This window comes from Hippopotamus amphibius, chromosome 8 (assembly GCF_030028045.1).
Source record: "Hippopotamus amphibius kiboko isolate mHipAmp2 chromosome 8, mHipAmp2.hap2, whole genome shotgun sequence".
In the NCBI taxonomy this organism is placed as follows: Eukaryota; Metazoa; Chordata; class Mammalia; order Artiodactyla; family Hippopotamidae; genus Hippopotamus; species Hippopotamus amphibius.
The window spans coordinates 104100125-104112637 of record NC_080193.1 but is presented as its reverse complement, the minus strand read 5'-3'; the positions used below and the strand labels follow the sequence as shown (position 1 = coordinate 104112637).

The following is a 12513-nucleotide window of genomic DNA, read 5'->3' as shown; positions in this document are numbered from 1 at the left end:
CCTGCTACTTTACTAAACTCATTGATTAGTGCTAGCAGTTTTCTGGTAGAGTCTTTTGGGTTTTCTATATATAATATCATGTCATCTGCAAAGAGTGACAATTTTACTTCTTCTTGTCCAATTTTGATTCCTTTTATTTCATTTTCTTCTCTGCTTGCTGTGGCTAAAACTTCCAAAACTATGTGGAATAATAATGGTGAGAGTGGACACCCTTGTCTTGTTCCTGTTCTTAGAGGGAATGCTTCAGTTTTTCCCCATTTAGAACGATGTTGTCTTTTGGTTTCTCATATATGGCTTTTATTATGTTGAGGTAATTTCCTTCTACGGCCATTTTCTGGAGTGTTTTTTATCATAAATGGATGTTGAATTTTGTCAAAAGCTTTTTCTGCATCTGTTGAGATGATCATATGGTTTTTATGCTTCAATTTGTTGATATGATGTATCACGTTGATTGATTTGTGTATGTTGAAGAATCTTTGCATCTCAGGGATAAACCCCACTTGATCATGGTGTATGATTTTTTTCATGTGCTATTGGATTCTGTTAGCTAGTATTTTGTTGAGGATTTTTGCATCTATATTCATCATTGATATTGGTCTGTAATTTTCTTTTTTTGTGACATTTTTGCCTGGTTTTGGTATCGCGGTGATGGTGGCCTCGTAGAATGAGTTTGGGAGTGTTCCTCCTTCTGCTGTATTTTGGAAGAGTTTGAGAAGGACGGGTGTTAGCTCTTCTCGAAATGTTTGATAGAATTTGCCTGTGAATCCATCTGGCCTTGGGCTTTTGTTTGTTGGGAGATTTTTAATCACTGCCTCAATTTCTGTACTTGTGATTCGTCTGTTCATAGTTTCTATTTCTTCCTGGTTCAGCCTTGGAAGATTGTATTTTTCTCAGAATTTATCCATTTCTTTCAGGTTATCCAATTTATTGGCATCTAGTTGCTTGTACTAGTCTCTCATGATCTTTTGTATTTCTGAGGTGTCTGTTGTTACTTCTCCTTTTTCATTTCTAATTCTCTTGATTTGCATCTTCTCCCTTTTTTTCCTGATGAGTCTGGCTAATGGTTTATCAATTTTGTTTATCTTCTCAAAGAACCAGCTTTTAGTTTCACTAATTTTTGCTATTGTTTCCTTCCTTTTTTTTTTCATTTACTTCTGATCTGATCTTTATGATTTCTTTCCTTCTGCTCACTTTGGGTTTGTTTTGTTCTTTTAGGTGTAAGGTTAGGTTGTTTATTCGATATTTTTCTTATTTCTTAAAGTAGGACTGTATTGATATAAACTTCCCTCTTAGGACTGCTTTTGCTGCATCCCATAATTTTGGGTTGTTGTGTTTTCATTGTCATTTGTTTCTAGATATTTTTTGATTTCCTCTTTGAGTTCTTTAGTGATTTCTTGGTTGCGTAATAACATATTGTTTAGCTTCCATGTGTTTGTATTTTTTGCAGTTTTTTTTCTGTAATTGATATCTAGTCTCATGGCGTTGAGATCAGAGAAGATGCTTGATATGATTTCAATTTTCTTGAATTTACCGAGGCTTGATTTGTGACCCAAGATGTGATCTATCCTGCAAAATGTTCTGTGTGCACTTGTGAAGAAAGTGTATCCTGTCATTTTTGGATGGAATGTCCTATAAATATCAATTAAGTGGAGATGGTCTAATGTGTCATTTAAAGCTTGTGGGTCCTTATTTATTTTCTGTTTGGATGATCTGTCCATTGATGTAAGTGGGGTGTTCAAGTCTCCTACTATTATTGTGTTACTGTCGATTTCCCCTTTTATGGCTGTTAGCATTTGCCTTATGTATTGAGGTGCTCCTATGTTGGGTGCATAGATATTTCCAATTGTTATATGTTCTTTTGGATGGATCCCTTGATCATTATGGAGTGTCCTTCCTTGTCTCTTGTAATAGTCTTTACTTTAAAGTCTAATGTGTCTGATATGAGTATTGCTACTCGAGCTTCCTTTTGACTTCCATTTGCATGGAATATCTTTTTCCATCCCTTTACTTTCAGTCTATATGTGTCCCTTGGTCTGAAGTGGATTTCTTGTAGGCAGCATATAGAAGGGTCTTGTTTCTGCATCCATTCAGCCAGTCTGTGTCTTTTGGTTGGAGCATTTAATCCATTTACATTTATGGTGATTATTGACATGTGTGTTTCTATTACCATTTTCTTAATTGTTTTGGGTTTGTTTTTGTAGGTCTTTTCCTTCTCTTGTGTTTCCTACTTAAAAAAGTTCCTTGTTTTAAGGCTGGTTGGGTGGTGTTGAGATCTCTTAACTTTTGCTTGTCTATAAAGCTTTTGATTTCTCCATCGGATCTAAATGAGATTCTTGCTGGGTAGAGTATTGCTTTTTTTTTTTTTTAACTTTAAAAAAAAATTTATTTATGTGTTTATTTTATTTATTTATTGGCTGTGTTGGGTCTTCGTTGCTGCACACGGGCTTTCTCTAGTTGCTGAGAGTGGGGGCTACTCTTCATTGTGGTGCACACATTGTAGTGGCCTCTCTTGTTGTGGAGCACGGGCCCTAGGCAGGTGGGCTTCAATAGTTGTGGCACATGGACTCAGTAGTTGTGGCTCATGGACTATAGAGCACAGGCTCAACAGTTGTGGCACATGGGCCTAGTTGCTCCATGGCACGTGGAATCCTTCCAGGGCAGTTCTCGAACCCATGTCCCCTGCATTGGCAGATGGATTCTTTACCACTGCACCACATAGGAAGTCCTGGGTAGAGTATTCTTGGCTGTAGGTTTTTCTCTTTCAGGACTTTCAGTATATCCTGCCATTCCCTTCTGGTCTGCAGAGTTTCTGCAGCAAGATCAGCTGTTATCCTTATGGGTTTTCCCTTATATGTTATTTGTTGCTTTTCTCTTGCTGCTTTTAATATTTTTATTTTGTGTTTAGTTTTCATTAGTTTGATTAATATGTGCCTTTGTGTATTTCTCCTTGGGTTTTTTCTGTATGGGACTCTCTGTGCTTCTTGGACTTGATTAATTATTTCCTTTTCCATGTCAGGGAAGTTTTCCACTATAACCTCTTCAAATATTTTCTCAGACCCTTTCTTTTTTTCTTCTTCTTCTGGAATGCCTGTGATTCAAATGTTGGTGCACTTAATGTTGTCACCAAGGTCTCTGAGACTGTCTTCTATTCTTTTTATTCTTTTTTCTCTTTTGTGCTCTGTGGCAGTTATTTCCCCCATTCTATCTTCCAACTCACTTATTCGTTCTTCTGCCTCAGTTATTCTGCTGTTTATAGCATCTAGAGTATTTTTAATTTCGGTTATTTTGTTGTCCATTACTGTTTGTTTGTTCTTTAGTTCTTCTGAGTCCTTATTAACTGTTTCTTGTATTTTCTGTATTTTGTTATCGAGATTTTGGACCATCCTTACTATCATTACTCTGAATTCTTTTTCAGGCAATTTTCCTATTTCCTCTTCATTTATTTGGTCTTGTGGGTTTTTTTCCTTCTCCTTTGCCAGCATGGTGTTTCTTTGTTTTCTCATTTTGCCTCATTTATAGGAATTGCTGTCTCCTTTCCCTATGCTGCTTAGTAGTAATTCCTCTTGTTTCTGCCCTCTGCCCCCTGTGGTGGGGTTTGTCCAGTGTCGAGTAGGCTTCCTGGTGGGGGGGGTCTGGTGTCTGCTTTCCAGTGTGTGGCTCTGTGTCTTTTCTCTCTGATGAGCAGGGCCACATCAGGTGGTGTGTTTTAGGGTATCTGTGAGGTTAATATGGCATTAGATAGTCTGTGTGCTGATGGGTGGGTTTGTGTTCCTGTCTTGTTTGTAGTTTGGTGTGAGGTGTCCAGCACTGGCAGTTGCAGACCGCCGGACAAAGCCGAGTCTTAGACTCTGATACAGGGCTCTGTGAGAGTTCTCTGCAGTTAACCTTTCCTGTGTCTGAGGACTCCCTAGTACTCTAGTATCCTGGATTCAGGGCTCCCCTCCCCAGAGCCTCCTACTTGACTTCTGATGGAGAAGTCCAGACTTCAGTGGTTGCTTGTCCCAGCAATAAAGAGGTTTAAAGAAGACTCTCCAAGCCCCACACTAATAGCAGAGTGTTGAGTCAAACAAACCAGGATCTTTGCAGTCCCTTCTGGTGTCCGATGTCATCTGCTGGTGTTCAGCTGGTTCTCTGTGGGAATTATTGTGTCTTTTGGTGTATTTGTGACGCATCTGTGGAGAGGGATACATTCCAGATCCTTCTACTTTGCTGCCATCTTTTTTCTCCAAACTTACTTCCTTGAGGTAGCAATGCTTGTCGGTTGATGTAGTTGGTGGCAGAGTTGTCACAATGTCCGGGGGACTTCAAAGCTGCACTACTTCTTGAAAGAAAAATCCATGCTGGGACAGTCCAGAAAATGCACCTTTCACCAGCACTGTGAGGATTAAATTTGTGACAGAAGCCCCAGTATCCCTGAGGAGCTCCGCGGCTGTTCCTCTCTACAGACCAGCGGCTTTGTTTTTTAAATAGATGCCAGATTTGGGGGTCAGAGGAGAACGTGGGATATGGACCACTGTAGAGAAACATTGGCCTAATGATTTATTGTAAATAAATTGTGTGCCCAATTGCTTCCAAAGTTTAAAAATTACCTTTGCTGCGATAAAATACCTTTGATCTTTCTAACAACTGAAGCTTAGCTCTTTTTTCTTAAATATCAAAATTTAGCTTTATTTACATTGTCTTTTACTGCATGTGGAAAATAGAATTTTTTTATTGATGTATAGTTGATTTACAATATTATGTTAGTTTCAGGTGTATAGCATAGTAATTCAGTATTTTTGCAGATTATATCCCATTATAGGTTATTACAAGATAATGGATAAAATTCTCTGTGTTATATAATAAATCCTTGTTGCTTATCTATTTTATGTATAATAGTTTGTATTTGTTAATCCCATACTTCTAATGTGCCCCTCCCGTTTTCTTCTCCCCTGTGGTAGCCACAAGTTTGTTTTCTGTCTGTGAGTCTGTCTCTGTTTTGTGTATTTGTATTATTTTAAAAATTCCACGTATAAGTGATATCATGCAGTATTTGTCTTTCTCTGTCCAACATTTCACTAAGCATAATATTCTCTAGATCCATTCACATTGCTGCAAATGGCAGTATTTTATTCTTTTTATGACTGAGTAATGTTCCATTTTATGTATATATACCACGTCTTCTTAACCCAATTGTCTGCATTTGGGTTGTGAAGCTTAGCTCTTAAATGTGCCTATAGACCAAGAGTTTTTGGCTTGAAATCATTGTGTTCTTTGAGCACCAATCACAAGCAGAGGATATAAAAGCTGTTTACAGAGAGAAAGTACAAATAGCTGAGTTGTTAGACTCCACCTCAAGACTATCAACCAAATATCCCAAGGTGATGACAAAAAAAAAAAATCCGACTTTGTGGGTTTGGCAGACTGAAATGTCAAACAGGGCTTCCTTCTTGGATGAGGGTCCTTATTTCCATCATGCATTTGGCAGACTGTACCTCTCTCTAGGTTCCTTGATTAACAGAGCTGGGTTTTTCCCCTTCAGGTAACTTGTGCCGTTGCACTGGATACAGGCCCATAATCGATGCATGCAAGACTTTCTGTAAAGTGAGTAGAAAGGAATACATTATTGAGTATATCTTTTTCCAAATGAAACAAAATGGTAGGAGATGGCAGGTGTGATTAGGAGAATAGCCCATTGTTACTAATGCAGGGCTACTTCTTATCTCAAGTTTTGTAATTGCCGTTTGTTACTTGATCTTGGGCAAGGTGCCTGCCCTGGTTCGTTGAGCCGGCTCTGGTAGCTGCACAATGAGGACCTGAGCACTTTGACATTGGCTGTGGGTCATTGTTACAAGGGGTCTTTTCTGATCTGTTTTTTTGGGCTGGGTACCCCGCCCTGGTGCTCCTGTAGCCCTCTGAGCACGTGCCTGTCAGCTCATTGGTCACATGTAGTGTAATTGCCCATTTGCTCTTCCGTCTCTTCACCAGAAGGTGGTCTGTTTGACACAGAGGCTATGCACTACCAGGGCTGGTCACTGTGCATCAGTTGAATAGGCACTCAATCAACATTTGTTGAATGAATAGATGAACAAACAGCCTTGAAATGAGGCACATAATATGGCCCTTTGGAATTTAAATGATGAAATTGGCGCATCATATGTAAAAGAGCGATAATAATAGTACTTAGTATTTATTGTTAATTAAATATTTTTAATATTAACAATCAACCATTGTTAACATTTACTGTCATGTGCCAGTGTTTGGGTATACGACATTTACAATATGGTGACTGTAGTAATAATACTGTGTCGCGTACTTGAAATTTGCAAAGAGAGTAGACCTTAAGTATTCTTACCACGTGCGCGCACGCGCACACACACACAGACACACACACACACACACACACACACACACGCACGCAAATGGTAACTGTGTGAGGTGATGCATGTGTTAATTAACTTGGTTGTGGTAATCATTTAACAAAGTATACATATATCAAATAGTCACATTGTATACTTTAAATGTATACAATTTTATTTGTTAACTATACCTCAATAAAGCTGAAAAAATACTTAGTAGAATCAGCAATAAATTCTTGGTTATTTGTTTTTTCACCCACTAGACTTCTGGCTGCTGTCAAAATAAAGAAAATGGGGTTTGCTGTTTGGATCAAGGGATAAATGGATTACCAGAGGTTGAGGAAGGAAATGAGGTCAGTGAAATGTAAATTTTTTGTAAGATTTTCTCAGGATGTGAGTAGAGACCAGCTTACTCTTAAGAAGAACAAATGGATGCAAGTTGACTAATTTGAGGTGTGTCAGCATGTCCCCTCCCCCATTCTCACTCCATCTCTATCAAAAAAAAAAAAAAAACTTTCCTAGCAACTTCATCCCTCACTCCAGGCTTTACTCTCGGTCACATACAACTATCTATAGGAGGGAAAACACATCAATCTCTTAGTGTCTCTTAGTTTAAAAAAAAAAAGGCTTCTTCAAGTCTTTTTTTCTAGTGGAGATGTTAGGGAAATTGAAGGGCAGGGAGTGATATGAGAGGTGGCACTTCGGGGGAACGTTCTGGTTCTCAGTTTTGTCTCGCACTGCTGCCTCCCCCTGCTCCCCCCAGACTCCGAGGAGCATGTGCAGGGGCTGAGGGCTCTGGGGACCCACCGGCATCTGCACTGAGTTGCTGGCAACCTCGTCTGTGTTAGAGCCCTTGACTTAGAGCCCAGGTACCGTGGCTGACCAGCAGGCTTTTTTGTCTGTCTGTTCTGTGTCTATCTTCACGTGACTTCATTCCACAAAGGGTTTAAAGTAGGGAGAATTGCCCGATGACAATAACTTCTGGTATTTTCTCTTTTTAAGACAAGTCTAAAACTCTTCTCAGAAGAGGAGTTTCTGCCATTGGATCCAACTCAGGAATTGATATTTCCTCCTGAGCTAATAGTAAGTAAGGTAAAATTGAGCTCATCCTAGAGGAATTCATGGTGAAATGTCAGGAAGGATATTTGCTTTTGGAATCTCTTGAACGAAAGCTGATTGGCAAATAAGTAATATCCATCCGCCATTCTCAGTCCAAGGTCTAAAGAGTATGGGACTGAGGCAGAGATGGAGGAATGAGGGTGGGGTCACCACCAGGGGACAGTTGAATGTAAGAAGCAGCAGACAGTGTCTAGAAAAATGTCCTGAAATGACATCACAGCATTTACAGATTTAGATATGTTTTCTACTTCCGGTTTTGCTGAGTTTTATTCTTCCGTTAACTGTTTTGATGAAATTAAGCAGGTATTTTTAAACACTGAAATGGATTCTTTTGAGATATAAAATCACCAAAGTGAGGTATATTGGAATAGTCTCCAGAAGGAGTAAAATATTGTTCCCTTTTTATCCTGTACTCTGAGTCCCACTAAAGCTCTATTTTTAGGTTATTTTTATTTTTTAAAAAGATCTCTAGTTCCTGTCTCTGTTCCTGTAAAGACAGAACAGAAACAGGTGGGAATGTTATCACGAGGTGATCTTGAATCTTTACTGCTTTTTCAATAGACAATGGCTGAGAAACAACCACAAAGGACCAGGAGTTTTGCTGGTGATAGAATGACATGGATTTCCCCAGTGACCCTGAAGGAACTTCTAGAAGCCAAAGTCAAGTATCCCCAGGCCCCTGTTGTCATGGGGAACACCTCTGTGGGTATGTAGAACCCCAGGGACTTCTTATGAGGAAAAGGAGGGAAAGGACTTTGGGGAGAAAAAACCTAATATATGCATGTTCTCAGGAAAAACAATCTGAAATAACATTTTAAATCATTTATACTTGACTTCCCTTGAGCATTGCTCAATAGACTTTTGCAACTTCCATTACGTAAGTGAATTCCTGTCGCTCTAACTGGAGCAGTACACAGAGTTGTACCCAAGAGGCCTGCCCTGTAACAAATCAGCAGCAACAGCTCCAGTGACAGCTCCCGTATTTCCATGTGGAGACTGATCTGTGGCTTGTGTTTGAAGTTGTTTTGTTTCCTCTCTTAGTGGTGTCTCAATGGACATAATAGGTTTTCTTAAACTGTAGTAATAGGATCTTTTTATGTCCATTGGAAACTCAGTTTGACTACCTACTTCTTTGGGAAGTCTCCTGGTGTCTTCCCAAGGAGAATTTTGAGTATGCCACAGGTGGTCTTGGATGTGTCGGCCAAGTTTTAAGGCTCACAAGTCCAAAACGTTCCCCAGGTTTAGTGAAAATCTGCCCATCTGTCCTCTGTGTGTGTGATTTGGCAATGAACAGACCAATAGAAAGATACGTAATTTTTACATATTTAAAGACATCAGTTTTAATCACAATTTCAAAATTTAAAAGGCATCCCCCCTTCATCCTAGTCTGCTTATTTTTTTTTTCTAATCTTTCAGGGCCTGACATGAAATTTAAAGGCATCTTTCACCCAGTTATAATTTCTCCTGATACAATTGAAAAGCTGAGTGTTGTAAACTGTACAGATAATGGTGAGTTCTTTTTTTTAAAATTAATCTATTTATTGGCTGCGTTGGGTCTTCGTTGCTGCACATGGACTTTCTCTAGTTGCGGCGAGCAGGGGTTACTCCTCATTGCAGTGGCTTCTCTTGCTGCGGAGCACAGGCCCTAGGTGCTCAGGCTTCAGTAGTTGTGGCACACAGTCTCAATAGTTGTGGCACATGGGCTTAGTTGCTCCACGGCATGTAGGCTCTTCCTGGAGCAGGGATCGAACAGATTTTCACTGAAGAACCTTTATGTCTGCTATATCAGGGAAATGCATCCACTATGCAATGAAGGGTACTGTGCTAAGTGCTGGACAGAAGATAAAGATGAGAGTCTTTGCTCTCCAGAAGCACAATAGTAACCAAAGCAAGTTTGTGTATTAAGCAGCTTACAAACTGGCTTTTCCATTTCAATAAAGGAAATTGATTTAATGACAGTGATGAGAAGCAATGAAATGCAGGTTTGGAGTGTGGCTCTGGCATCCAGTTCCTGACTATGTCATATATTAGCTGAAAGAACTTAATCAAGTTACATAACTGACTCTCAGTTTGTAAGGGGCTATTAATATTTCAAAACTTCGTTAGAATTCAATAAGATTCTGTGAAGCATTCAGCACAGTGCTTGACACAGTGAGTGTTCAGAAAATTTAACCCCCATCACCTCCATCACTGTCACCCCCACCTCTGCCACCAACACCATCACTTCCTTAACATCATCATCGCAACCACTGTTAACACCTCCGTTACCAGTATTCTCACCACCACCCCCAGCACCACCATGACCACCGGCAGCATGTATCCAGTATAAAGATCCCATATCTGCAGTCTGAAATCTAATGGACATTTCCAGCTCAGCAGTGATCACATTGCATTATTTAAAGATGATTTCATTTCAGGGCTGACCTTAGGTGCCGCCCTCAGCCTGGCTCAGGTGAAGGACATCCTGGCTGATGTGATCCTGAAGCTCCCAGAGGAGAAGACACAGACGTACCATGCTCTCTTGAAGCATTTGGAAACTCTGGCTGGATCCCAGATCAGGAACATGGCTGTATGTATTTGACAACAGTAAAATCTAGTGTGTGTCCCTGACAAATCATGACATTTTCGTTCTTTTGGAACAGACAGAAAGAATAGTTTTCCAAAGCCTTGCTTGATTCTTATTTTACCACTTGTGTCTTTATAATTACACAACTAGAATGAAAATAATCCATTATTTTAAAAAGTCTTTAGGGGGCCACATAGTGAGCAGGCATCCAGATTCAGATCTGAACCCCCTCCTGGCTGTGGGCAACTGTACCCTCAACTTGCTATCAAAAGGTAAGTGACAACTCCTTCATAGGGATTATTAAATCCTATTCTTCCTACCCCCTTTCTTCTCTAGGGATGCAGGAAGTCCAGTTTTGAAACTTGTTATTCTTTATAATATTAATAATTCCTTCTGCCTTTCTGGATGCTTGGAAAGTTGGTCAGTCTGGTCCTAATTACACACAAACCCAATGTTTTCATCTCTTTCTTTTTGAGGACTTGTGCTATTTTCCCATACTGGTAGCTTGACATCGACCAGTGTTGGTTAGTGTCCCAGTGTGATCTGAATAGTGGAGAGAACTCTAGGCTGTTGACAATGATTGGGCCCCTTTGTCAAAGACTTTCTCCAGGTGGTACCGGAGTGTATGACACCCACATCATGCTATGTGCTCATACTTGAGCTGTCATTGATGGAAGCCTGCAGACCTTTTGCTATTGAACAGTGGTTGGGCTTCATTCTATATTTATTTACTTGAGTTTTGCTTTTGAAACTAAGTCCAGGACTTTTCACTTATTTCTTTTGTTTCAACTTGGTTGACAATTATTAGGAACTTTTCATTGGTCCTCTATAAATGTTTTTTTTTTTTCATTTGAAAATATGTACTAACTTTCTGTTACCTGCATTGTTAAATGCCTACTTTTCATATCATCTAAACCACAAAATTATCTTAAGGAATAAGACGTACATCCAGTTATCAATTTAAGTAACATCCTTTAAAAAATCATCTATTGAGAAATAGGTTTTGTGATGTAACTATGAACATCAAATGCTTCTTAGCTTTTATCCCAAAGTCCTATTTCATTATAGCTTAAAACCGTTCCTCCCCCTGATATATTGATTAAAGAGTAGAAATTCTTTAGGTGCTGAGAAAAGATATAAACAAATAAGACTCCATCTCACTAGTATAAAAATTCGTTAAAGGCAATTTATTTATTCACTACTGTGCTGAGTAGGGTTCTTGGTTATAAACAATAAATATTTGTTGAATGACTTGATTAGAATATCAAAAGGGATATTAATATACTCTCCCTTCTTACAAAAAAAGTGAATCTTGCTGTTCAGGAAGTGACTGCTAAGACTCTGTTCTACTTGACCTCTGGACTACTCTGCTAGATATTTTTATTTATTATCAAGCAAAAAAGGCAAAAAAAAAAAAGAAAAAAGGTGGGCCCTAGATAGGAAGAAGCATTGCAAGATGGCATTACATGGTGAAAGATTTTTTAAACATAGGAAAAGCACTTCTTTTCCTGATCACTTTCCTGTGGTATTTGGTAGAATTATTTCCCAAGTTTTGGGAATTTGTTTAATATAACAGATTCCAGGGAAAGTGTCATTTCTTTCAACAGAAGGAAAACGACAGATTCCTTTGAATGAGCAGTTTCTCAGAAAGTGCCCCAGTGCCGATCTTAAGCCTGAAGAAATCTTGATCTCAGTGAACATTCCCTATTCGAGGAAGGTGAGAATGTCCTTTCAATTTCTTGGTTTTACCTGCGAGGCTACAGCTTGTTAATTCCAACATACAGTGGGTTAAGAAAAGGTGTTGAAAGAGAAAGACAAATATTGTATGCTAACTCACATATACGGAATCTAAAAATGGTACTGATGAACTCAGTGACAAGAATAAGGACGCAGATGCAGCGAATGGACTGGAGAACTTGAGGTTTGGGAGGGGGCGGGGGTGAAGGGGAAGATGAGATGAAGCGAGAGAGTAGCACAGACATATATATACTACCAACTGTAAAACACATAGCCAGTGGGAAGTTGTTGTATAACAAAGGGAGTTCAACTCGAGGATGGAAGATGCCTTAGAGGACTGGGAGGGGGAGGATGGGGGGGACTCGAGGGAGAGTGGGGGGGGAGTCGAGGGAGGGAGGGAATACAGGGATATGTGTATAAAAACAGATGATTGAACTTGGTGTACCCCCAAAAAAAATAAATAAATAAATAAAATTAAAAAAAAAAGAAAAGGTGTTGAGTGTTTGCAGGAGGATATGAGGATTTGTGAATATTTTTCACTTGCAAATACCGCCCCCTTATCATTCCTAGAATCAGAATATGAATCAGAACCTTTGACTCTGCATTTCTCTCTCCTCTCTCTCCCTCTCCAGCTCTCCCCACCCAAACTAAACTCTAAAGTTACTTTCTTACAGATTTTTAAAAATTCTTTGTTCTGTGAGGCTTTTTCCAAATAAGACTTAAAGCCATACTTCTACTTGTATCTTGAGGTTT

General features: G+C 39.3%; 1 protein-coding gene across 2 annotated transcripts in view; it reads left to right on the top strand.

Annotated features, from left to right (window-relative positions):
- The window catches only part of LOC130858663 (aldehyde oxidase 1), a 77699-nt gene that overhangs the window by 16160 nt on the left and 49026 nt on the right, over nucleotides 1-12513 (top strand). For both annotated transcript variants that reach the window (XM_057745506.1, XM_057745505.1), the window contains exons 6-13: nucleotides 5522-5583; nucleotides 6602-6691; nucleotides 7341-7421; nucleotides 8019-8163; nucleotides 8874-8966; nucleotides 9875-10026; nucleotides 10202-10295; nucleotides 11631-11740. In XM_057745506.1, coding sequence (XP_057601489.1) covers nucleotides 5522-5583; nucleotides 6602-6691; nucleotides 7341-7421; nucleotides 8019-8163; nucleotides 8874-8966; nucleotides 9875-10026; nucleotides 10202-10295; nucleotides 11631-11740 — 827 coding nt within the window. The remainder of the gene's footprint in view (nucleotides 1-5521; nucleotides 5584-6601; nucleotides 6692-7340; nucleotides 7422-8018; nucleotides 8164-8873; nucleotides 8967-9874; nucleotides 10027-10201; nucleotides 10296-11630; nucleotides 11741-12513) is intronic.